Consider the following 23,692-nt stretch of genomic DNA (forward strand, 5'->3'; position numbering starts at 1 on the left):
AACACGACTAAACGACACCAGAATGAGTTCATGTTTATGCTTTTTATGTGACTTCTATTATTTTTTATTATTATTGAATAGCAAACAAAAAACTGAAAGCAAGTTAAAACAAAAAATGAAATCATTACAATACAGCAATTTTTTTCTTACTTTGCTCGCTTGCCGTTATTGTTTTGTTACTTAAGCCGCACACCGCGATTATGCTCATTTGGTAATTTGATAATGAGTCCGCGCATGACAATCACACTCTGTAGTCTGTTACTAGGGAATAGCCTGCTGTTTACTTGTTTAATATTGTTTCCTGTTTATCAGACTTCGACAAACTATCTTATTCGCGCGATACAACCCCAAATTAATTTGTCAATCTTCCCTTCTAGTATTGTTAAAATTGAACGACTATTGTCTACGTTTGCAAGACCCAGACTTCGTAGTTTCTTTGCTGTTAATTTTTGTAAAAGTTAGAAATAATTATGTGGGAAGATAATGTCACTTCCTGCCTTGTCACTTTGTTTCATTGTATGTCTATCAAACCTCTCTTGATGTTTATATAAGCTCATACTTAACGCACGTTGCACGCACGTTCGCTCGCTAGTGTGGCCGTCCATCCCCCATCCACCTCCATACACATTACACGCCAAGAAAACGGTTATATTTTGAACTCCGTTGATAATAACTTGCATGCATGGTTAGAGCGAAGCCAAACGCCAGCAAGGCACGCCGGGAAGGTATATACACTAAGCTCCGCCCACCAGACGCACGTAGTACGAAACCTTCGGAGAAAAAAAGGGATTTCTCAGTAATGTTAGCCCGTTTTCTTTATAAGCTGTCGATGCAGACAGATCGAGCACTCTGTGGGCGCCATCCTCTCTTGTGATGCAGCTGCGGAACTATCTCCTCCAGGTCGACTGAAACTTTTTGCTCGACGCATAAGAGCGTGCATGGCTGCCAGCCTGCTCTTGTAGAGGGCTAACGTTCGCGGTTGTTGTGAAGTCACGAGCGCTGTCACTGGGGTGAGATTGTCGGGCGCGACGAGGGAGGAGAAGAGGACCCGAAATGTCCGTTTCACTGCAAGATCTTGGTGTGAGGGAGAAGGGAGGGGACATGTACGTGTGCGAATCGAACAAATGCGGCGACACTTGGACAGTGGCGGACAGCAGTGAGAGGAAAAAAAGGTGTCAGTGTCCGTACATTTGCTTGTACCTCGCGTTGTTTCTTGGGGCCATCAGCTTAAGCTTTAGTGTGATTATGCATCATTACACCGGACACGAGATCCTGCAACTGAAAATACAGCTGCAGCAGCTACAAGAGAACTGCTACGTGCAGCAACAGCTGCAGGACTCCAGCCGCGCTGCGGCAGTCCCTGATGGCGATGGTGCAAATCGTGGCAGTTATGTCGTGGGCAGCCTGATCCGGGAAGTCACGGTTTCGTCAAGTTTACAGCAGGTACAGGTAGGCAAAAGGTCAAGTTTTTGTTGTGCGTTAGATGTCATGGCTAGCAGACCCCTCTGTAAACAAGTTTATTTTATGCACAATTATATTGCTGGAAACGAGAACAGTATATTGATTTAATTGTAATCAGACTAATTAGCTACATCTACAACAATCTAGTCTTTAGTTGCATAATTTATGCTTAGACCTCGCCCCCTCCCCGAAATATACCCATGATGAGTTATCTTTGCTGCGAAGTACAATGAGGCCACCATGTGCGTAAGAGAGAGAGTGTGTTTATCACTAGCACAGGTGGGCGTACTATTTTCAAAGTCTGCTCGTTTGTACTTTTTTTTTTATATATGCGCACGAGCGAGCTTTTCATCGGCAGACGTAATAACCTGCGCACGTTTCCAGGGAGGTAACAAGTGCTTCCCAGTTGCGCGCAGTGGGTTCAGGTGTACTAGCAGGGTATTTGGGCTTCCTTGAGACGATGAACCGCTGTAGGTGACGTAATGAGGTGACATTTGTCTTGAAGAGGTTGTGGCGGGTGGCTAGTTTGATCGTTGAACCTGTCTGTCTGCACAAGACAATTTGCGCAGCTTTTGCTTCCCCGTGTTAATACATATGACACCCTCCTCTTATCAGTGCGTCTGCATTACATATAGAACATTACGCCTTCACGTGGTTGCTGGGAACGATTAGCCACGGCTAGCCATGCTCCACCTTACGGAGCATACCAGACACGCTTGTCATCGCTAGCTATACCTCACATCACCGGACATTGGTATTCCTCCCCACATTAGTAACCATACGCTTGACCCCTACTCACGTCGGTTGCCTTGCTGAGCACCCCTGGGCACTACTAGGGTTAGCAGTGTCTAACACCATAAGACATTGCCATCCATGCCCCAAATCTCACAACATTGTTAGCCTTTTTTTCATACCTTCATACCTGTATCCTAAATTCCCAGGTATCGCTACTACCTCCACCGAATGGCCTTCTTAATATCAGACGCTTGCTAATATGTGGATATTTTTATTTATGATTTTATATGACCGTCATGACTGTTGCCAAACATAGTCAACGTGCCCTGTGAAGGCGCCCCTTGACCCACCTGAAATCATACGACCTAAGTGACACACTGGTACACGGAAGATCAGCGAGGTGCAAGCAAGCGAGGTTCCTGGGCGTGTGCGCGAGGTTAGGGATGGGTGGGGTGAGAACAGGGGATTGTAACGTGGCAAATGAGGAGAACAGAGTTGATGTAGAGACCTTAAGGGAGGTAAGCGAGAGAAGTAGCGTGTTCAGAAGAGCCAAAAGGAAAGTAAAAGCAACAGTGTACTGAAAAAAAGTATTCTATAAACCAGAACTTTTACTGAATAAGCATATACATTATTTTGAGACAGGGCACAGAAAAGAAAAGATTCATAGAAAACATTTTCACAATAATTATGCTCAAAAGAGAGAGGTGTTGAGACAAAATAATTGATCGGTAGATTGCTCAGTTATTAAAATAATCAAGGAAATACCTGGCAGAACTGTTGTCACTAGAAATATTTTAATAGTTAATTGATTATAACGATTTCATGCTAAACAAACTATAGGGAATACGTATAAAATATTTCACTGAGAGAGATAATCTGAAACTGTTGGAGTGTACTTGCAGTTAGAGATTTTGGCTCAATACCTTCGTAACTACTGTATGATAATTCGCACTAAGGGCTTAAATTACAAATTTGTAATTTTTTACTCGTCATTGTTGATATGATATGGGTCTTATGGATTAAGATATGGATCTTAAAGGGCATTTACAATGTAATTATCTGAGTGACCTCAGTCATTAAAAAAGTTATCAACCTGTGCAACAAAACCCTGATTTCGTTTCTTTGGCGTTAGACCGTTTGGGAGTGCCACTCCTTCGGGTGGACACATGTAAATAGGTAACCTCATCTGTCCAAAGCTTGATAACAAGAGAATAGTCGTCAACCTATATGAACATGCTGAAAAGAGAATTATTTTTCTGATTTAACTTGGTCAATTGGCAGATCCAAGTGGCATATAGTTCACGCTCGCATATTGTTCATTTAATTGAGAGTGGCTAGTAAGATTTTCGGGTTAAATTAATAAAAAAAATTGATTGTTACCCACTAGTAACAAATGGAGTCTCACTGTAACATACTGTAGCCTTTTCTCACTGGAAGTACAGACATGTTACGGTTCTTTGACAGCAACATTTAAGCAGATTAACTGCTAATTTCTCCTATTCTTCATGTCATAAGATGACCCGAAATATGGTCTACTATAAATGTTCGTATAACAATTGGGAATCGCTACTGAAGGAAACAATTTTCAATTATCTCGCATACTAAATAAAAGTAATGAATCACAAAAGAAATACATGTAGCTGAAATCAAGTCAACATACATTAGAACATCCTGCCTGCCTCAAGCACAGGAGCAATTCATTTTCGATCAGTCAGAAGTTATCTATGTTGTTTACTCTTCCACCGCAATCAGGGGGTTTTCCTGCTAAGAACCACAATTATAAAGGGCATGTTATGTTACAAGGAAAACAATGTGAAATTTAAGAAAGTTGGCAAGCTCGAACGGAAAGTAGTAATCACAGAGAAAGAAAGGGACAACGCCGGGTCTGAGTATGGGCTCTAGATTCCGAAAATTGCGCAATTTATCTGAAATACATTGTCAGCTACTAGTGCTTATAGTCTTTCATTTTTTAAAAATATCAAATAAACAATGAACAGCAATACGTGGTGGCATAATAGAAGAAAGAAGTATTATTCCGTCCAATTGCCTCATACCATACTGCCTGGGATAGCTCACCACAGCTAGGCCATCGTCACCCCATCGTCTGGCGGCATGTCGTCATATGAGGTTTGGTCTCACATCACCACTGTGACCAATTCACCAAATGTCACAAATGAACCTGCAGATTACCATAAAACATGTGCATTTAGAACGAATAATTTGACATCGTTTTTTTTTTACAAAGGAGTTTTTTTTTCTCATGAAGCAAAGTCTTTGCAGTGGCATCGTACGTGTTGGATTGAAAGTTTTATCTCAATGGGTAAACGTTATGAAATCTGTGAAATTTGTGCTGATACCGTGCTTTAACTCGCAGTGTCTGCAAAATAAAGGAATAATTATACATGATTATAGGAAGAAAAACAAAGTTTGGAATTACTTCCACTCATTACAACCTCCATAAGTTAAAAATCACATGATCGAAAATGAATGACTAATTTTAAGGTAAGACAACACTATGGTTTTGATGTGTTACCTGTCCACACTAGGTTTGAACAGTTCAGCAGTAAGAGAGACACAGAAGTTGATACTACATGTTGCAGCACAGTAATCTGTTAGCATCTCCTCCTGTGGACATACAAATCACTGATCACATATGATGTGCTTAATCAATGTAGTGCTATAAAATAGAAAAAAACCTTCCTGTTAAGGCAAATAATATTACGTAACGTTGACAAAGCTATGTAAACTTGAGAAAGCTCCTTCTCCCTCGTGTGTATCGTCAACGGCTGTTGAGTCGTATAAAAACATACTCGGTGCGCAAACGTTTCCCGCAATATATTGTCGCTTTAATCGGTTACATACCGATGATGACAGTACATATCAAGTTATTTGCATTATAAACTGGTTTTTAATTACATAGCTGATTAACTGTTGCTTATGCGATTCTGCTAAGGTGACTTAAAACTCAAGAAGAAAATGAAATGTCGACGTTGGCATTGTCTTAAGGATCTAACTGAGGTATCGCTTATGTTTGTACTGGGCACACTTACTGTCGCACCCCACCACAGGATGCACACTTCAGGGAGATGTCTCTCCACAACAAGAAGGAAGCGGCACGCGCTTGTTTGTGCCATTGCGAGCTTCCCGGAAGTCGTGCATTGAGCTTGAGTGAGGGAGTTTGAAAACAACGGTTAGATGAGAAGGATTAAGGACATAAGGAAGACTGGGCTATCGTATCAAATGTATGTGTAGTAAAGTAGTCAATGTCCACGGTCTTGATTGTTCGGAAGGGAGATCTGCGCTGGGCTATGTAGGACAGCTAACGGAAGCGGATCACTGCTCTTGAGCGGCTTGGAAGACGCATAAGAACGTGCACAAGGCTCAAGCGGTGTTTTACAACTCAAGTGTGTAGCTGGAGAGTCATCTCGCAATGCGACTATCACTCTGACATTACATTGTCTTCTAATAATATGAATAATAATAAGAAGACAGTCAGTACTTATAAGGCACATACACAAGGGTTCAAGAAGTAAGCACAGTCGCAATAGGAACAATTGACAAACAGACAAGAGTAAATGAAAATAACGCCGCGCTCTAACCACTCTGCTATCCGCTCCCCATCGACTTTAAACAGGACTGTAAACAACCAAGTGTTGCTTGGCAATGTGGGATCTTTGCATTAATAAGGGGTGGTCCGTTGGCGCAACAGTTAGCGCCAGTTACCAATACGAAGACGGTTGGCTATCCTGGGTTCAGCAAACATGTAAACAAAAGCGACAAAACTATGTGATGTGAATTTAATGCCACCCCCGTGAAACGTAAATATTTTACTGAAATGTAGCTGTTTTATGACACAGTAGTAGCTCGGTCTTTATGTACAGGTAGAATCGGGTGAAACCCCAGTCATCAGTGCTGATGTAGATCAAGAGACAGAAGATGATAATGACAGTGATAACGACATCAGCGAAGCTAGCCCCGTGATCTGGCACCGGTTTCGTCGAAACGCAGAAGCCCAAGCAAAAGGAAGAAAAAAGCCCGGCAAAAAACAAAATGGCACAAATGGTCCAGGTAAGGATTGTACAATGCAACTTACGAGATGCATTGCACCTTGAAATCTTGTCTGTATATATATATATGTAACCCTGTTTTTTTTTTTGTTTTTTTTTTTTTTGTTTTTTAACGAAGTAACGATTTGATAGCGGGTGTGTGTGCATGCGCGCGCGCGCGCGCGTGTGTGATTTATTGGCACGTGGGCTTTACCTCTCGCGGAAGACGTAAGAAGTAAGAAGCAGGACTCTAAGAGAAAGTAAAAGTAATGCTTGTTGAAGATGAGAAACAGATAGTCCCACAGAAGTAGGCTTGATTAATACTTTTTGTCGTCAACCCCCATTCAAAAGTGCAATTTAAACGTATCATGAGATGAAAAAATAATATTAACTACAAGCGTAAATGAAAATTAATTCCACGCTTATGGTTGTACTTTTGCAGGAAAGGAGTGCAAAAAGTTTGACAAGTGCGTGCCAAAGGTGAGGTTCCTCAGTTTTCTGGTGTTGGTTGTTGGTTCCGATAAAGAACATAATTAGAGGGCAAGTGATGATTGATGATGATGATGATTTGTAAAGCGCAGATGTCCGTAAAGAATAAGACTAGGCTGGCTGGCCACTTAAATTTTGATGAGTTATCGTTAATTTATGAGGTGCTTGTCTGCTCGAATCCGTTTCTTTGCTTCTGAAGAAAATATCTCATGTAGAATAAACAGGATATTGTCTTCTTATTATACTTTACAAACTGCAGTTTCTTAATTTAACATTGTCAATGGCACTTTTATTTCTAAAGATGACAAGAAAGAAAACGACGATGATAATATTGTGATAATGATTTCAGATCGAGGCAGTTCATTTCAAGAGCAATTTCTGGAACAACCGGAAAAAATCTGAATTCGGTAAAGGTAATTGAGTGTTTTTAATCTAGGCTGTCAGACTTAAGTCTTTCTTATCGAATTGTGAACAGTAATTCTACTAATTAATTTCTGCTTTTCTCGTAAGATGTGTCATTTATCATTTAGCCAGGAAATGTGCCTGAATTTTACAAAAGGCTGTATCTGCTTACACTTCTCCTAATTATTTTCCCCTGGGTATTGCGTTACAGACGGTCAGGCAGTAATACGCAACGGAGAAGGTAAACCACATTTTCTAGTGGGGATAATAAGAAAGAACACACCTCTATCATACTACTCGCATATTTACATTCTGCTGCTAGAGTGTTTTGTGTGAGTTTGTGTCCGCGTGTTTTGTTTGTTTGTTTTGAAATAACGTCTACTTTGCTAACATATTCACGGCAGAGCTTGCACACTAGCTCAGTTACCCATTCAGAATCGTCAGCTCAACTAAAAGTTTATATTTGAAAATAACTGCGTCAGTGTGAACACAAAGCCACTAAGGTGATGACTAATATCCATCGACTCTTGATTAACGCTGATTTTGGATGACTAGTATTCATCAACACTTCTTTGAATTCACAGACCAATGATATTGGTATGACAAGGATTTATTGAAGCCTGTTTAGGATGGCTAATATTAGCTAATGTTATTGTTTGATTCATAGACGTTTGTTTGGTTTGCTAGTAAACATACCATTTTTAATCGGTCCATTTTCGCTTCATCCACGCTTTGCAATACACCTGTACGGGTGCCTACCCACTGATATTTTGATGATTCTCCAGTGTATACGTTCACACCGTATGCGATTGTGATGTGCAACACCCCAGCACCAGTTTGGCTTTGCTTTACGCATATATGTGTTTAGGAGATGTGGATTAGGCACTCAGTTTGATGCGAGAGTGAGCAATGGTGTGAACAGGAAGAAAGAACATGAACTTCTCACGCAGCTGAAAGGAGATAGCAACACTACGTCTGTATGGAAACACCCGTGAAGTAGAGAGGTGGTAGAATGAGACAGCTGACATAAAAATATGGCTTTGTGAAGGAATGAAAGCATTTAAAACTCTTTTCATTGCGCTTTTGCTGTAGCAGGGAATTCTTGGGCGCAGAATATGGGCACACTTGATAATACAACTGAAATAGAAAGAAGAGGAAAAGAAAGAAAAGTTATTCACTCTGGATCACAACTGCAGGAACAGTTAGGGTTGAGTTTACAGCTATGTTCTTTTAGGAAATCTGAGCTTAATTTATGAAAATCGGAGATCATTTTTCTGCAGTCAGCCTTCAGGTGGGGAAACCTCCATTCCGCCTAGACATGGTCGTAAGATGTTTTCCCTTTTTTTGTTTGAGCAGCTCTATAAGCTTCTAGGCTTGTAAAACTTTGTTTTTAAGCGAACTAGCTTTCCTCCTACGGTCCTAGATTCTGTGGAAATAGCTTCAATTCAGGCAACAACGAGACCAGAATGGCATTGATAATGATAGAAAATTACCGACCGTAAAAGGCAAATGGCTTGTGCACGCAAGATTATTTTATATCTTTTCAGAAATCGAAGACATCTTTTATAAATCCAAAGAGGGCAAGTTATGAAATCTTTTGAGTAGCATTGCCTACCATATCAAGCCTAGTCTCACAAACATTACCTAATGTAATCACCGCCATGAGGCTGACTACATTACTGAGCGCCTTTCTTGATCGAACGCCTTGCTTGCTGACGGTGTGAGGATGCAGGCTTTTGCTGGCTGGCTAAGGTTGTAATGCTGTAATGCTGTCAGCTTTCTCTCGTAACCCTCTTTAATATGCAAATGATGAGGGCATGTTACGACTAATTACCCGAAGAACTACTACTGATAACTTTTAAAACTGTCTTGCAGCTTTATCTGCTGTAGGGCTGTGGTGGCGTATCTTTACAAATCAGCCGACTATGCGTTGATACAAATATACATTTATGCAGTGTTTGAGGAAGAAAATCAAAGCTTTAAAGAGTTAATGTAATGATTCATGAAACATATGGTTCTTTTCTTATTTACTGACAAAAATTTAAAAAGAACTTACAACGAAATGTGAATGTCAGGTTCATTTAGACAATGTTATTCACTTCTGACCTAACCTGTTTACATTACTACATTACTGCGTAAGGAAATCAGCCATTATGCCCTCGTCGAGAATTTTTGTAGAGAGGTTGGCTCAACATATTTACATGTTATGGGCTTTTATTGCAGATTCTCGTTCATATATCGTATACAGTTCTGTATAAATGAAAATAATCCTAACCTAGATTTTTTCAAATGTGTAGTGAAACAAAAACTGAGACACACCAAAATAGCTCCACAAATGTAGCGAGACCATTGTCAGCTTAGAGCAAGGTCGCTGGTGAGCGCGGTGTCCACCAGTTCATGCTATTGTCAACTATTCCAGGGAATATTGTTATTACGAAAGCATGAAAATTTCTATCGTCTCATTAATATAGCATGAGTTTATGCATCAACAATAAAAGGAAAGCCCGATGGGTAGACGCAGGCTGACATGGACCTAATAAGAGTAATGTAAAGTACTTTAAACTACATCACAACCAACTCAATCAAAGTATATTTAATAATTTATTATTTTTGGCGAAAATGATTCCCATAACTCAGTCATTTATGGCATGAATAATAAGTTAAAGAGGGGTTCCTTAAATAAACTTCGGGTAGCTAATTCATGAAGCAGTTCAGAAAACAAAGATAACGAATGGGGTTCTTGTGTTTGTTTCAGAACCGTGTGTATATATCCCGGAATGGCAGGGCACAGCGTGCAGAAACAGAACTGTTCGGATATCCACAAGTAGTACATATCACTTTTGAAATATGAGACAAAAATTTGCTGACTAAAAATTGCCGATGCTCTGCGCATCTATTGAAATGGCCCACTGTTTGCTTTGGACTTGCTTGTTGTAAACAGAGGAAGTTGCTTTGTAAATACATTTAACAAACTGTAACCCCCTTTAGCTGGACATGCTTATTTATTACCAGCGTTTCACGATGGACTGCATACATTTGCCTTGGCGTTCCACAGTGACAAACCGGAATCACATGAAATATGGTTTTTTTAAAAGTTTGACTGTAGTAAACAAAGAATTCTTACACAGAAACTTTCTGTAAACAAGACTCAGTAGCACCTCATTACACTATAGCAGGATAAGTTTATAAACTAGGGGTGGTGTGTATGTGAGGTCCTGAAAACAAATAAATGGCTTGTCTCCAGTGCAAGAATTAAGACTCATTTTCAAGACCTAACAGGCACACAAGTCAAAAGGCGATTTTTGGAAGTTAAGCCGAAAACCTTAGAGCTAATGTCAAATTCGAATGAGGACCTCACATGGAAAACAGCCCCGGTGCTTTAATTTTGAACAGCTAACAACATTACTGTGGTCTGGTTTCATGGCTTCTACTTGCATGTGCATTGGTGCTTCTAGCTGTCGCATGAACTTATACAGCTCGGCATGTGTCTTGGCTTGTGTGTTACATGTCTAAGTTTCCATTAAGTACAATTTTGTTTGTTTGCTTGCTTTCTCTGGCGGCTATGTATTTAAGTATGTAATTTTCAAAATAGGTTTGTACATTCATTCCGGTGGTTTTTATTTGCTTCACCCACTAGGGGTTAATTACATCCAGTAAGGATTTCCAACAAACAAGACTGGGTAGTACTGTCTGTGGCGTCGTTCATGGCACATTTCACATACAAATTTAGTAGTTGTAACATAATATGCTGCTGAAGATAGAGAATTATTTAAAGCTGTATAACTCAGAAATATCCTTTGGATGTGATGTGTAAATTACTGAAAAAACACATGCATGATGTCACCACAGTAACACTTTGTTGTATCTGTGTTTTGGTCTCTCTCTCTGTTTTTCTTCCTAGTTCCGTGTATGGCTTTGCGTCTGTCTGATTGATCTCTTATTGACTTTGGTTCCTTCTCCTTTCTATTTTATTTCATCACATGCAATCCTCCTACCTGGTCTGGCTGTATGTCTCTGTCTGAGGAGTACACGTTTCATTGATTTGTAGAATAGTACGTTAGGAATTTTTTGTTTTAGTTTTTTGACAAGCCCGTTGGTAAATTTCAATGCGTGTGATTTAGAACTTTGGGGCACATTTAATACTGATTAAAGTAAAAACAGAAGAAAACAATTGAAATAAAACCAGTTCACCGAAGTGGTGAGAGAACGACTGCTAGACAAAGTAGTGTCTGCAGAACAAAGTATAAAACGTAGACAAATGTGTCTACTTCTTGATTCTATAGCTATACAGCCATTTAGAGTAAACCCATCTTAACTAGATGTCTTGTTTTTAAGATTAATAATAATAATAATGATGATGATGATGATGATAATAATGATAAATGCAACAGTTGTAAAGGGTATATTCAAACTCCTAAGGAGTATGCTCTTATCGCGTAAGAATAAAAACGAGACATAGACCGCATACGAGGGACAGAAGAACAAACAAGTAGTATTCAGAATACTTACACATCAATAGACCCTCAATTTGCTTACAGTCGGACACTTCTTTAACTCTAGATGCCTTACATATGTATTTTTCTATCTGCGTTTTAAGTTTTATAGTACAAATAAGCTGGTGGTATTATATATTGTAAGCGTGTAAGTGACTTCTCATTATTGACAATCATTTGTGTAAATAACGATATGTAGTATGTAGATAAATGTAGATAAATAAAACCTTGCAGCACCTACCGTACGACTAATCATCGTTTGTGTGATAACATACTGTGGCTAGAGGTTTTTGGTTAGTAAAAGGTTAACTTTTTGCTCCTGTCTTTTTATCTGGTCGCCTGTTTCTTAGACTTTCTGTCAGTCGACCTGCTCTTTTCTTTGTTCTCCTTTCCTTTTCCATTAATTTTCGATGTTGTTAAACTTAATTGAAGCGAATCTTTTCCACAGATGAAGCTCTTAAGTTCTTCACAGAGGCCGAATGGATGAAAGAATTTTACAAAGACAAAGTGAGACCGGTTGATGCCCTCAGAGATGGGGGGTTTAATGTCACCAAGACGGGGCTCTACCTCATCTACAGCAGCGTACGTGTGAGGATTGTGTTAATCAACCACTTTTGCTTTTCGCTTAGTCTTTGTGTCAAATGTGTCTTTCTTCTTACCCTATGGTCTTAGTGTCACAGCAACATATTCTTTTTTATTAATTTTTTTTGGTGTTGTGTAATTGTTTAGCGTGTCAAAACACTTTTTTAGTTGCTGTGTTGTTGCTAACTGCTGCACTCTTTTATACAACTATTGAATAATAATAAAATAATTACATATGGCATTTTCACTGGTGATATTCGGGCAACTCTACAGACATAATTTTAGACGAAGGAAATGATTTCTAAACTGCTACGACACAAAAGGACGAATATCATGTTAGGATATTTTATTAAGTTTCATGCTAACATTGCGCTTCATTATTACATGCACAATACATGTTCAGATTATAAAGAAAAAATGCATATAACATATTTGTTGGAGAGATATATTTTTTCCTTGACAGCAGTACACGTGGCTGCCTATGGGGAGTAAAAAGTAAAAATCTACTAAACTAAAGACAAATAAGATGTGAAAATATCGTGTCTCCGAATATACTCAAGTATCAAGTATTTTCTACCGTTGCGATTTTCCCCATTCAGGTGTGTCTTTCGTAACTGCACTAACAAAAACAGCATCTTTTAGGAAGAGCTCACAGTCGGAATTACAACGCTTAACTAAAGGGTCAAGTATGGTATTGGCTCTTAGGAAAACTAATTCAAACTAGAAAATATTCTGTTTGAAAAGGTTAAGTAGTATTCAGAATCCTTACACATACACATCAATAGACCCTCAGTTTGCTTACAGTCGGACACTTCTTTAACTCTAGATGCATTACCTATGTATTTTTTTTCTGTCTGCGCTTTAAGTTTTATAGGACACATAAGCTGTTGAGCTTGAATACTGTATATTGTAAGCGTGTAAGCTACTTCTCATTATTGATAATCATTTGAGTAAATAGCGATGGTATGTTAGTGATATCCATACTCTTCAACTGGTTACTCTACGTGTCAGTTATAAGAGGCAGCCAGCTATCTTTTCTTGCTGACGAACACTGAGTAAATATAAGTTGTAATATTTTGAGGCTACATGCGAATTGCGCCATTAACTGAGTGTTTTATTTATAGCTGCAGCCAATAACACTTCCCTGTTTTCATTTCATGCTCCTGAACTCTCGTCGGTCTGTATCCTGTTTTCCCGCACCTATTTCTATACGTGAACTTACAGAAATAATCATTGCCAAACATTTTAGGAACATTGTGATGTGTTGATCACATAAATAATTTAATGATTGCTAAACAAGAATAACAAAACAGGCAGCCTGCCGCAGAGCTGGTACAAAGAATTGTGGAAACAGTCATTTAATAACCACACCACTTAAAGCAAGTAGAAGTCTACAAATGTGCTCTTATCACTCGCCAGATTAAGGTACAACGGAGTGTTTTTATTACTCTTAATGGAGAGATTGTCAAAGAAACAATAGTAGGTGCTATTGCAAGAACACGACAGTGACACTCATATACTCAGATTTCGTGACAACACATAAAACCTCTTTATTAAGACCTTCCCTATTAGTTACTACCAACATTTTTCACAGACATATTTCGCTCTATAAAGTCATTTCTATTACGACTACCTCCGCAACGCGACTTACGGCCGACAGTTTGCGATCTAATTTCTTGCAGAAGTCACTTGTTTAAAAACTTCAGTACATTTTAAAATAATGCTTCTGGCGGGCTGTTTACCCCATATTACGATTTTCTGCAGAAATCACGTATAATAAATAAAGTATATTTTGAAAGAAGGTGCTTGTTTATTGGGTAACTTTGCCCCCCAGCTTTAAATCCTGCGGGTTAAACAATGATGCGGCTTGTTTGCGGAATTTTTTCCGGATTTTTCAGATTCCGATTAATTTTTCGATGAGCTCCATGTTAAAGTGTTCACTGTTAACCTTGTTACCGTGATAAATGTTCACATTTTCAAATCAAAGCTGCATACAATTGAAGCATTCAGATCAGTTGCTGAACACCCTCATCATGCCGACGAGACGAAATGCCCACGATGCAGCTTTCAAGTTGTAGATAATCGCGGCTTATAAACTAGTGCGGCATATTTGTGAAAAAAGCAGAGTTTATATTTGTTTTTAGGTTTTTACGGTTATCAGTCGAAATGATCAGCCTTACCCTGCATCATTGACTCTTTACCAGCTCCCATTAGTCCATTGTGCTTCATTATCTTTTGTAGAAGGCACGTGTTTATAAAAAAATATAAACTTTATGATCGACTGCTTGTACATGCAGTTTTTTGCAAATATTGCCTTAAAAAATAGAAATAGCGCATTTTTAAAAAGAGGCTTTAGCTGCCACAGTAATATGTATTAATCGATTGCTCTTACCTAATAATGGCAGAATTAACATGACCAAGTGAAAATGAAAACGACAAGAACACAATGACGTGGATTTTAAGAGCATTATTTCAATATTTTAAATAAATGAGCTTGAAACATCTTAATTGGTTTAAAGAAATGTTTGAAAACCTTTTGATATCCTTCCTCCATGCTTTGTCCTTCTACGAGTTGTCTTCATTTACTTGACCTCTTTCTTTTGCTTTTGTTTCTGAAACAAATACACAAGACTCCAATAGGTTTCAGGTAGAGGCATAAAGCTTTGCAGATACTACAATGTAATTTCCCATGAACGGAAATGTTAGAATGTATAAATGTATGGACGTGCATATATCTGCTGCAGGTCCTCTTTCACGATCTGAAGCCGCGCCAGTCACAGGCTGTTGTGGTTAACGGCGTTAAACTGTTCAAGTGTATGGAAAGTGTTGACTACATTGATCGAGACCTTCCCCCAGACCAGAACCAAGCCAAGTACAAGTCTTGCGCCATGACAGGTCAGGAGCCAGCTATTTCGTTACCCGCTTAATCTCGGGAGATGGTGTCAAAGCTCAACAATAATGATAGACAAGGAATACTGCTACGCTTTGATGCTACACATTTTATTTGTCACACCTTCCCCCATTCTTCTAAGTGCATGACTTTGTACTTTTATCAGACTTTGCAATTATTTGAAGTAACAAGGAACTCTTATTATACTAAAGATATTTATTGTATTTAAGGTTGTAGTCACTTTCTTTTTTGACAGAAGGTATTCATTACGGTGGGTGTAGAAATAACAAGTTAAATGTAAAGATGGTAGTAGCGATGAGAAGTTAATGACAGTCTGTATGTGCATGCGTGCGTGCGTGTGTGTGTGTGTGCCCGCGTATGAAAAGAGTATATAATTATTATAACTTTTAACGAGCAGATTAGTATCGTCCTTATTTCTTAATCAGTAAACTTATTGATTCCGAATCTGGTTACCTTGATGCACTCTTCGTTGAGTGTTTTTTTAATGTAACACGTTTCAACCCTGTTGATTGCAGGAGTGACCCAGCTTAAGAAGGGAGACAGGCTTGAGGTGCAGAACCTGTACCCTAACACAGAGATTGATCTTACTGATGATGCCACCTACTTTGGTGCGGTCCTTTTGACGCCCACTGGGCCATAATTTCATGAGACTCGAGTCCTTTTGTACCTGTAATTATGAGAGAAATTCTCTCTGAACTCGCCAGCAGTTCACCAAATGTGTCTCTTCTGGTCATATTGCATCCTTCTGTCAAAAATGACAAGCAGGTGACATGTCGTCAACAAACTGCTGTTGTGTCTCGACACCTGCAAGAATTATGACTGTAAGAAGGGCAAACATGTAAACAAAAGCGACAAAACTGTGTGATGTGAATTTAATGCCACCCCCGTGAGACGAAAATATTTTACTGAAATGTAGCTGTTTTATGACACAGTAGTACCTCGGCACTCAATCACTATCCGTTGTGTAAAACACACTCTTTTTCCATAAAAAAATAAGGTAAATCTATTTGACGGGTCCCGACACTCATCAAAAGCTAACTACCTTGATTTATTCATAGTATTACAAAGTAAGACAAAGGTTAAAGAAAATATTTCTAGACGTTTTCTTGAAAAACACAATTTCGACATTACAGTACTATAAATATAAACTAAAATATTAAATATAATTTTACTTCTTTAACTACATCAAGTGCTTTATTAATGGCCTCTTTGTGTTTTAGTATTGTCGATTTCGTGGACTTTATTATGCCATATTGAATGGCTGATTCAGACACCCATATGCCACTCTTGTACTAGGCAATAAGTTCTGTTATGTGCTTTTGTTAGTTCAGAAATGCTAATTGTTGTTATTGATGTCTTCCTATTTCATTTACGTTTATAACTAGAAAGCTTCTTGGGTGCTATGATAACCTTATGGTATACGTGCTCGCACACACACACGCGCCCATGTGAAATAAAACCCCAGGAGACTGTGAACCCAGCACCAGGACAGGGTTTTAGTGCTTGAAAGCAAGGCGCCAAGAGACGCTTTCCCCTTTGTCACGGGTTAGCGTGGCGTCTCCTGTGTGTTGTAGCTCAAGGGTCGAGTGCCGAGCACGTGGTCGAGCACCGAAATAGAATTCTTTCGAAAATATTGGTCCAGGACCGAAAAGTTCGAGCACGGAGGAGGTGGCGTGCCGAGGTATCCCTGTATAATGATGGGCAGGTATTCAATAGTACAGTTTTCAAACTCAGCTCTGAAGCTAATTATTTTCTTACTATTGTTTTATACATGAATTAATGTTTATATTTGTTTTAATGAACGGTCAATTTGAAGTGGAGTAATAAATTAAGGAACCTTAGTGCGCAGTTGTAAGAAATGAACAAATACCGACAGGACCTCCGAGCCGTCCATTATGTAAATGTTGCACTCTGAACAGGAGCATTATTGTACACACTAAACATTTCTCAGACTTTCACAAACAATTACACTCCGTGTAGCGTAATAACTAGAAGCAGTAAATGATACGTGGCATTGTAGCATTACATTTTCCCATGGACGTTGCTTTCCCACATGTTTTAAAGAAGCATAAATCAGTCGTGGACAAGGGTAGAACTTATTAAACTATGTGGTCAGGCAGCAAGTGTATAGAAAGCTTGGGAAAGGCGCTACACGCATATTGCGTCGGCCTTCTCTAAGCTACAAATCCATATAGTTGTTAATGTTTTGATCTCTTTCTTTATTTCTTTATTTCTTTATAACTGGTACACGAGATACATATTTCCTACGTATTGCCTCCTTTCCTCTGTTTTTATATCTTTCTTTCTTCCACACTTCCTTTAATCCTCCCAGCTGTAATCTGAGACTGCACTCACATTAGACTCACTGTTAGGGCAGCAAAAGAATGTAATCGCATGTGGTTAGTTTCTATTGTTAGATATGGGTTGGGTTTTACTCCACGATTACTTCAGCATACTGCCCACGCCCAGCTATTATTTTTATTCAACATTCCATTGACCAGTTATGTAAATAAGTAAGCCACTGTAAACATTGTGTGGCACTATTACGCATTTCAAAGTTACACCTGTACATTAGTCTCACAAGTGGTAAGCAAGCAATAAGAAAACGAAATCCACCACTTTTCACAAAGTAGTGTGTTTGCCTTTATTTCCGTCGTTTTAATGTACATATAATGAAATAATCCCACTCGACGCATGTGTCTGTGTTTACATGTTCGATATAAGCTTTTATAATGTAGAATTCAACACTTTAAATAGAATAATTACTTAAAGAAAATGTATTGTTAGAAGTTTGCTTCAGAAGTTGGGAAATTTACGATTTCTTTGACTTCTAGATGCTGTTTTGAATATTTTGTAAATAAATCTAAAGAATTCAAAATGTTTCCGAGAGTGTTGAAAGAGTTGCAGATATGGGATTTAAGTGAATTGGATAGTGGATGAGATTTAGGAAAGACATTTCCGTGTTTCATTACATGTTTGTGTGTGTGTGTGTAGGGGACGCGCACGCATTCAAGTAAAGTTTAGATTGTGAAAAAAAAGTTGAAAGTAACCTTTTATATTGCTTTGATAGGATGAGTACATATACCAGGATACTACCATTCATGAGTATGAGCAAAGTTTTAAAATTCCTCGTTATTACCATTTAAGTTCACATAAGACGGAAAGAGCAGAAAGAGTTCCTGCTAGTTAATATCCTGTCAACAGGTAGCTTGCCGAACTAAAAGTAAAATATGTCAAGGTAAAGTAGACGTCTAATTTACGGGTGGGAGAACAAAACAACAAATACGTATGTTTGCGATTGAATAAAACCCTGGGTGCGTGTGAAACTGCAGGGTGAAGGTAATATACTCTCCTTCTATAAGTCGTCGGAAAAATAACCACTTGTCATGGTGAGCTAGATCGACAACTTTGTCTGCATTTGAAAACTGAGTATATCTAAATATGTGCATCTGTAGTTGTTGTGTGCGCGAGTGCGTGTTAATGTAAATGAAGAGGGTCAAGGGCTGACGACTCGGGAATTGGCAGCTCCACACCCTCTTGTAATGAAAGGATAGAGGCCATCCACAGTCGCACGCCAGACAATTTGCTTGCTTTTTTCATTAGTTTCCTGCGCAATTTAGTCCAAGCACTTGTTAGTATAATAAACGCGACGTGCACTTTCTGTCACACAACAAGCTGTTGACAGTTTAGTTTTGACGAGAGCAGTACAATTTCATGCGCAAGGTGTACGCACCCATTTAAACAGAAGTGTTTCACGTGCCTTTAGAGAAATCGGTGGTAAGACCAAACAGTCGAGCAGACGTTGCTGCAAGTAGTAAACATAGAAGACAGTAGAAGACTATCAACACACCGGAATAAAAATCTTTTGAGTCGAAAGTTCACAAACATTAAAGCTATGGCAAGGCGCGCGCGTACACACAATAGTCTCTCTTTCTGATGTCTTAGCTTGTATCAGTGACACGGAAAGAGTCTCTTTCCTATGTTCGGAAGATGTGTCAAAGTTTTGGATTATGTAGACAGCAAGGTAATACTTTTCAAAGATTCATTCTCATAAATGATCCCTTTATGCATGCAAGGTCAAGTCTGCTTGGAATTCCTTGTAGGCCTTTCAGGCGCTTCCCGAAAACATCAACCCACGAGGCTTAACCAGTTCACGGAGGTCAACGGATCTTCTCCTGACGTGTCTGGGCTTGTGTTATTATCTATTTTCCAACTTGAGTCTGTGTGTGATTTCATGTTCATGTCTGCATGCGCGAGTGCAGTTTTGTTTTCAGGCATAAATTAGCAAACTTCCTTGTATGCACGATTGCCAATATATGTATTTTTATTTTGTAAAGTCAATATCCACGTGGATTCAGAGCCAACTGTAGTGTTTTGGCATTGTTGATAATGCGCAGTATAATTGACCCCGCTTGTCGGAGTGAGACTAATATTAGATTCTGACCCAAACGGTAAATATGTGTTGTCATTTGTGATGTCACGTGGTGTGTTGGTTTCGATTTAAAACATAACGCCAGGCGTCAACAAGTCGTGACAATAATAGTTTTTTAAAACCCCAGATTTTACAGAAACCTTAAAAGATGGCAATAATATATTAAAAACAAAGAGGACATTTAGCAAATAAAATTTAATATCACAAAAAATACAGCGCGTAATGTTATCTTGCGAGACAACTTCAGAAGAACAAAAAAATACAGACCCATTGATACCAGGACACACACACACTGACCAGACGGACAGAAAGACCGATAGATCAACAGATGGACAGACAGACTGTCGGACCGACAGAAAAAAAAAGAGGCAGACGGAACAGAAAGAAGACTAAAAGATAATAAACAAACTGTGGCTATCTGTCGGTGACTATGGTTTCACCTATCACACCTACTTATATATGTATATATTATAGCTAAAGGGAAAGGATTTGATATCACTTGATGATTGTGTACCATGTTTTCAAGATAAAGGAGTACAGATGTTAAAGCATACATAATGTTTCAAACAAGTAGCTTCACTGATCATTTGGACCCAGAACCAACATTTTTTCCCCTATGCTAGTCATACGCACCTCTAACAGGGTTAGTTAGAAACACTACTGCACGAACTTAGTTCAGCCTCTTGACTTCTCTGACCGAACAGGAAGAAATTTTACCTTTTATTTAAATGTGACAAACGTCCATTTGTTGGTAGCAAAATGTACATTCGGCACTGGGGTACACTGTTATAGCCGAGATCTATAAAACAACATGTATTTTCATGGGATCTGATATGGCGAGAAGTTGCCAGAATTATCGCGCAGTCCAATCTTCTTTAGTTTAAAGAACAGCAGTTCATGGCGTTATGGCTTGAGACGGCGCGATTGGAAGGCAATGTAGCTGGAGAGAAATGGGTAAAGAGTACTGGAGTTACAAAGCTGTCCTTTCTACAGTAATGTGAGTATGCAGGAACAAATGGCATCATGTGTCCATCCTTTCAACCAGTGTGTCACTAGGTCACCGTGCAAGCCTGTAAGGTAATAGTGACATGTCACAAACAGTTTATTTCCTCTAAACCAATGGCCCCTATTAGCGTGTATATTCCTTTAAAAAACATCTTTAACGCATCACGGAAGCGGACAGCACGGTAGTTAGAGCACTGGGATTCGAACCCGGAGACGCGCTGCGTCGACACCAGTGAGCCGCACCCCCCCCCCCCACCACAACCCCCCCCAAAAAAAAAAACCACAGCAAAAAACAACAAAACAAACTTGCAGTCCAGCCTTTAAGGAAGGTAGGAGAAAGGTAAATTGGAGAGAAGATAGACACCTGCCTTACAAAAAGCTAGCGCCGAGGAAAAAGTAGTCGCTCGACCTGTTTAGCGGACGACTTTTTTCTCTTTCTTTGTTCGAGATTACACCTGACACGTCCTAAAGGTAAAACAGTCTCTAAAGTTGCCCAATCTCTCCCTCGGTGTCACCTACCGAAGGCTTTATTTTAAAATCGAGAACTACAGACTGTCTACAGCTTCTCTTATGTTGTGTTTTATTCGCCATGCTCTGCGTGTGTATGTATATGTCTACACCAACGCATGTTTATGTCTGTGTGCCTGTATGCCTGCGTGCCTATACCTGTACACTCGCGAGAACATTAATTGTCCTCATTGCAGGCATTTTTAATTTTTTGGGGGGTGAGGTACCGTTTCTCCTTTAGTCGTATAATGTGAGCTTGAATTGGTATTTGCGGCAAAGTTCCATCTCTGGTATATTTAATTAACAAATTTTATTTTTAAAATTTGATTAGCCGTATTACAGATACCAAAACCCTACAATGGCCTACATGCTACTTGTAGTGCTGCTACTTTAAAGGGAAGGTCTTCATAAGTACATCCAACAGAGCAGAGGTGGAGTTCAGCCTTGAAAGGCTGATATGCTTGAGTGAATTAAATCCCCTACTGTTCCACCGCTTGCAGTGACGTAAATGCTCTTTGACACGCCATGAAAAGAGCCCAACGCCCTCGAAAGACTCGGTGAATTCAGGTGACCGAGCGCTTCACGATAGTTGGATGAATATTTAAAGACCGTCAGTCTTCAGACGACAGCTTTCTTTTGTATATCTATATTTAAAAATGTGAGCCACGAAAGAACTACCAAATTTATGCCAAAGCATTGAATTTGTTCAATACTAAAAAGAATTTAAAAAATGAACGTTAAGTTGCTTAAATCAACAGAAAAAAACTTTTCTTTTGTTGACATTATGTAAATAACATTATGTCCAAGTTATTTACACCGAATTCACTTCTCGGCTCACAGTTCGCGTCCTTCCCCGCTTCGTGTCGCACGCTCAGCCTAGAATAACGGAGAAATTTCATTTTATTTTACGGATGTGCAAGTCTCAGTGTGTGTACATCCATGTACTGATGTAAATTATAACACATTTATTATATAAATGCAATCTATAAAAACTGCCAAGACAATTAAGTGTTTGTCACATGTTCGACAATGCTACCCCGATGCATGAGGGTCATGAGAGGTTAAAATCTAATAACAAAATTATAGCATGTGCGTGTTTGCGTGCACGCCCATTTGTGATAGTGTGCACATCGCCAGTTGCGCAATAAGGACCACTATCAAGCAGCAATCAAAGGTTGCTTCTTATAATATTTTAGGTGTCAGGTGAACCCTAAATTGCCAGTTGTCTTTACAACAGGTGTCTAATGGGAACACATTTACTGCAGAATAACACTGTTTAATCTACTATGTGTAGACTGTCTCACCAAAGTGCGTATGACTGACCTTTATAAGACTATGAATATCCATGAGACGTTTCGACACCATGATGAAAAAGTGTGCCAAAAAAAAAAAAAAAAAAGAACTTCCTGATCTTTTGACCCTAGGACGCCCACCCTCCCATGAACCGCGCAGAGTTGCTACTTGCCGCCTGTTACACAATAAAGGCGTGTGACACATTCGCTGTACGACCAGCCATTTATTAACGCACTATACACAGGACAAAGTTTATAACGGAACATTGAGCTATCGTGGATAGGTCTTCATGAGACAATGTCTCTAGATGTGCATTAATTCATATTCAGGTGCAAGCAACTACAGAATCTCATCCTAAGGTATAGGACTAATATGAACGCAGGCAACCATTACTGTGACCTCTCACTTCTCACGCTTGCACCAACTTCGGCGGCGACCCCAAACATCGGTGACGATAGCCGCGTCCCCATTTCTGAGAAATAAGCCCAGCCACCTCCATACATTCTTCCCCCTTCCTCCACCATGCGTCTTGGTCTGCGTGCTCGCGCCTCTATAACAGAAGTGTGCACGCCCTTCCCCCACTTGACTGTGACTCATCTAACATCTACCACTGGGTCAAGAGATGTGAGATAGGAGGTGATCAGGGGCCCTGTCAAGGGCGACAGCTAATTTTAAACGTTGCTTTCCTGGCCCAGCACAGTCTGGTGAACCTTGGTGTGTAACATGGCGACAGAATGAGAGGTCTTTGCTTTGTGTTGTTACATAAAGGCCATCCCTTAGACTAGTTTGTACATTTTTTCCTTTGCGGATAGTCAATGCAATCATTTCATCTTACACTTACAAAATGTCATGTCTTTGCTCTCAAGTGCACATTCCTTTCCCATTTTCTTCCCGTCACTCTTTAAAGAAAATCCGACTAGTTTCATGTTTGTATACCTGTGTACTGCATTCTTATTACAGGCGTAGTCATTCTCTGTGTGGTCGTGCGAGTGTGTGTATATGCATGCAAGCAAATTTAAAACTCTGCGTGCTAAGGTGTTCTTTGTTCACTTAATTTATCGCTGCCCTACATTTCCATAAATCTTGGTATATATTGTAAGCAATCTTTAGGCCCGACTTTGTACACACCCATTGTCCTTTCCGTTAAAGCAGTTCATCTACTGCTTATGTACGAATATTTCATGCAACCGTTTTGATCTTCTTTGCAATTTGTTCAGTCATTAGTGAACTTTACAACTAACAGACTGGCGAAGCTGTTCGGCCAGTTATTGTCAGGTGGTAAAATATTTCAGAGATGCACTTGTTTCGTCTATTATTTTTTTTTTTTCCTTTTCTC

The 23,692-nt window shown here is 39.3% G+C and overlaps 1 protein-coding gene and 1 long non-coding RNA gene across 21 annotated transcripts in view; one reads left to right on the forward strand and one right to left on the reverse strand.

Moving 5' to 3' along the window:
• Positions 1-23,692, reverse strand: part of LOC112555078 — a 45,211-nt gene that overhangs the window by 10,290 nt on the left and 11,229 nt on the right. For 2 of the 3 annotated variants that reach the window (XR_003097400.1, XR_003097399.1), the window contains exons 2-4: positions 14,742-14,820; positions 4,730-4,821; positions 3,290-4,375 (exon numbers count right to left, since the gene is read on the reverse strand). This is a non-coding gene — a long non-coding RNA (uncharacterized LOC112555078). The remainder of the gene's footprint in view (positions 1-3,289; positions 4,376-4,729; positions 4,822-14,741; positions 14,821-23,692) is intronic. The other variant, XR_003097398.1, reaches the window with a different exon arrangement.
• LOC112555073 lies at positions 714-18,001 on the forward strand. Of its 18 annotated transcripts, none has more exons than XM_025223249.1 (9): positions 714-1,443; positions 6,078-6,264; positions 6,685-6,722; positions 7,081-7,144; positions 7,345-7,374; positions 9,889-9,960; positions 12,075-12,214; positions 14,953-15,103; positions 15,635-18,001. In XM_025223249.1, the coding sequence occupies exons 1-9, from the start codon at positions 1,054-1,056 to the stop codon at positions 15,757-15,759; spliced, it is 1,197 nt and encodes a 398-aa protein (XP_025079034.1). In that variant the 5' UTR covers positions 714-1,053; the 3' UTR covers positions 15,760-18,001. The 18 variants fall into 18 exon arrangements, with proteins under 18 accessions (XP_025079034.1, XP_025079031.1, XP_025079035.1 ...); XM_025223246.1 differs by having other exon boundaries at positions 718-1,449; positions 9,889-9,957; XM_025223250.1 differs by having other exon boundaries at positions 718-1,449; positions 7,081-7,138; positions 9,889-9,957.

This window comes from Pomacea canaliculata, linkage group LG14, assembly GCF_003073045.1.
Source record: "Pomacea canaliculata isolate SZHN2017 linkage group LG14, ASM307304v1, whole genome shotgun sequence".
NCBI classification, from domain to species: domain Eukaryota; kingdom Metazoa; phylum Mollusca; class Gastropoda; order Architaenioglossa; family Ampullariidae; genus Pomacea; species Pomacea canaliculata.

What these genes read in the sequence shown, in the direction of transcription:
- LOC112555073 (XM_025223245.1), top strand. Translation starts at nt 1,054, where the DNA reads ATGTCCGTTTCACTGCAAGATCTTGGTGTGAGGGAGAAGGGAGGGGAC. An exon ending in AAAATCTGAATTCGGTAAAG is followed by an intron (nt 7,145 to 7,344) that starts GTAATTGAGTGT and finishes ATTGCGTTACAG; the next exon opens with ACGGTCAGGCAGTAATACGC. An exon ending in TGTTCGGATATCCACAAGTA is followed by an intron (nt 9,961 to 12,074) that starts GTACATATCACT and finishes TCTTTTCCACAG; the next exon opens with ATGAAGCTCTTAAGTTCTTC.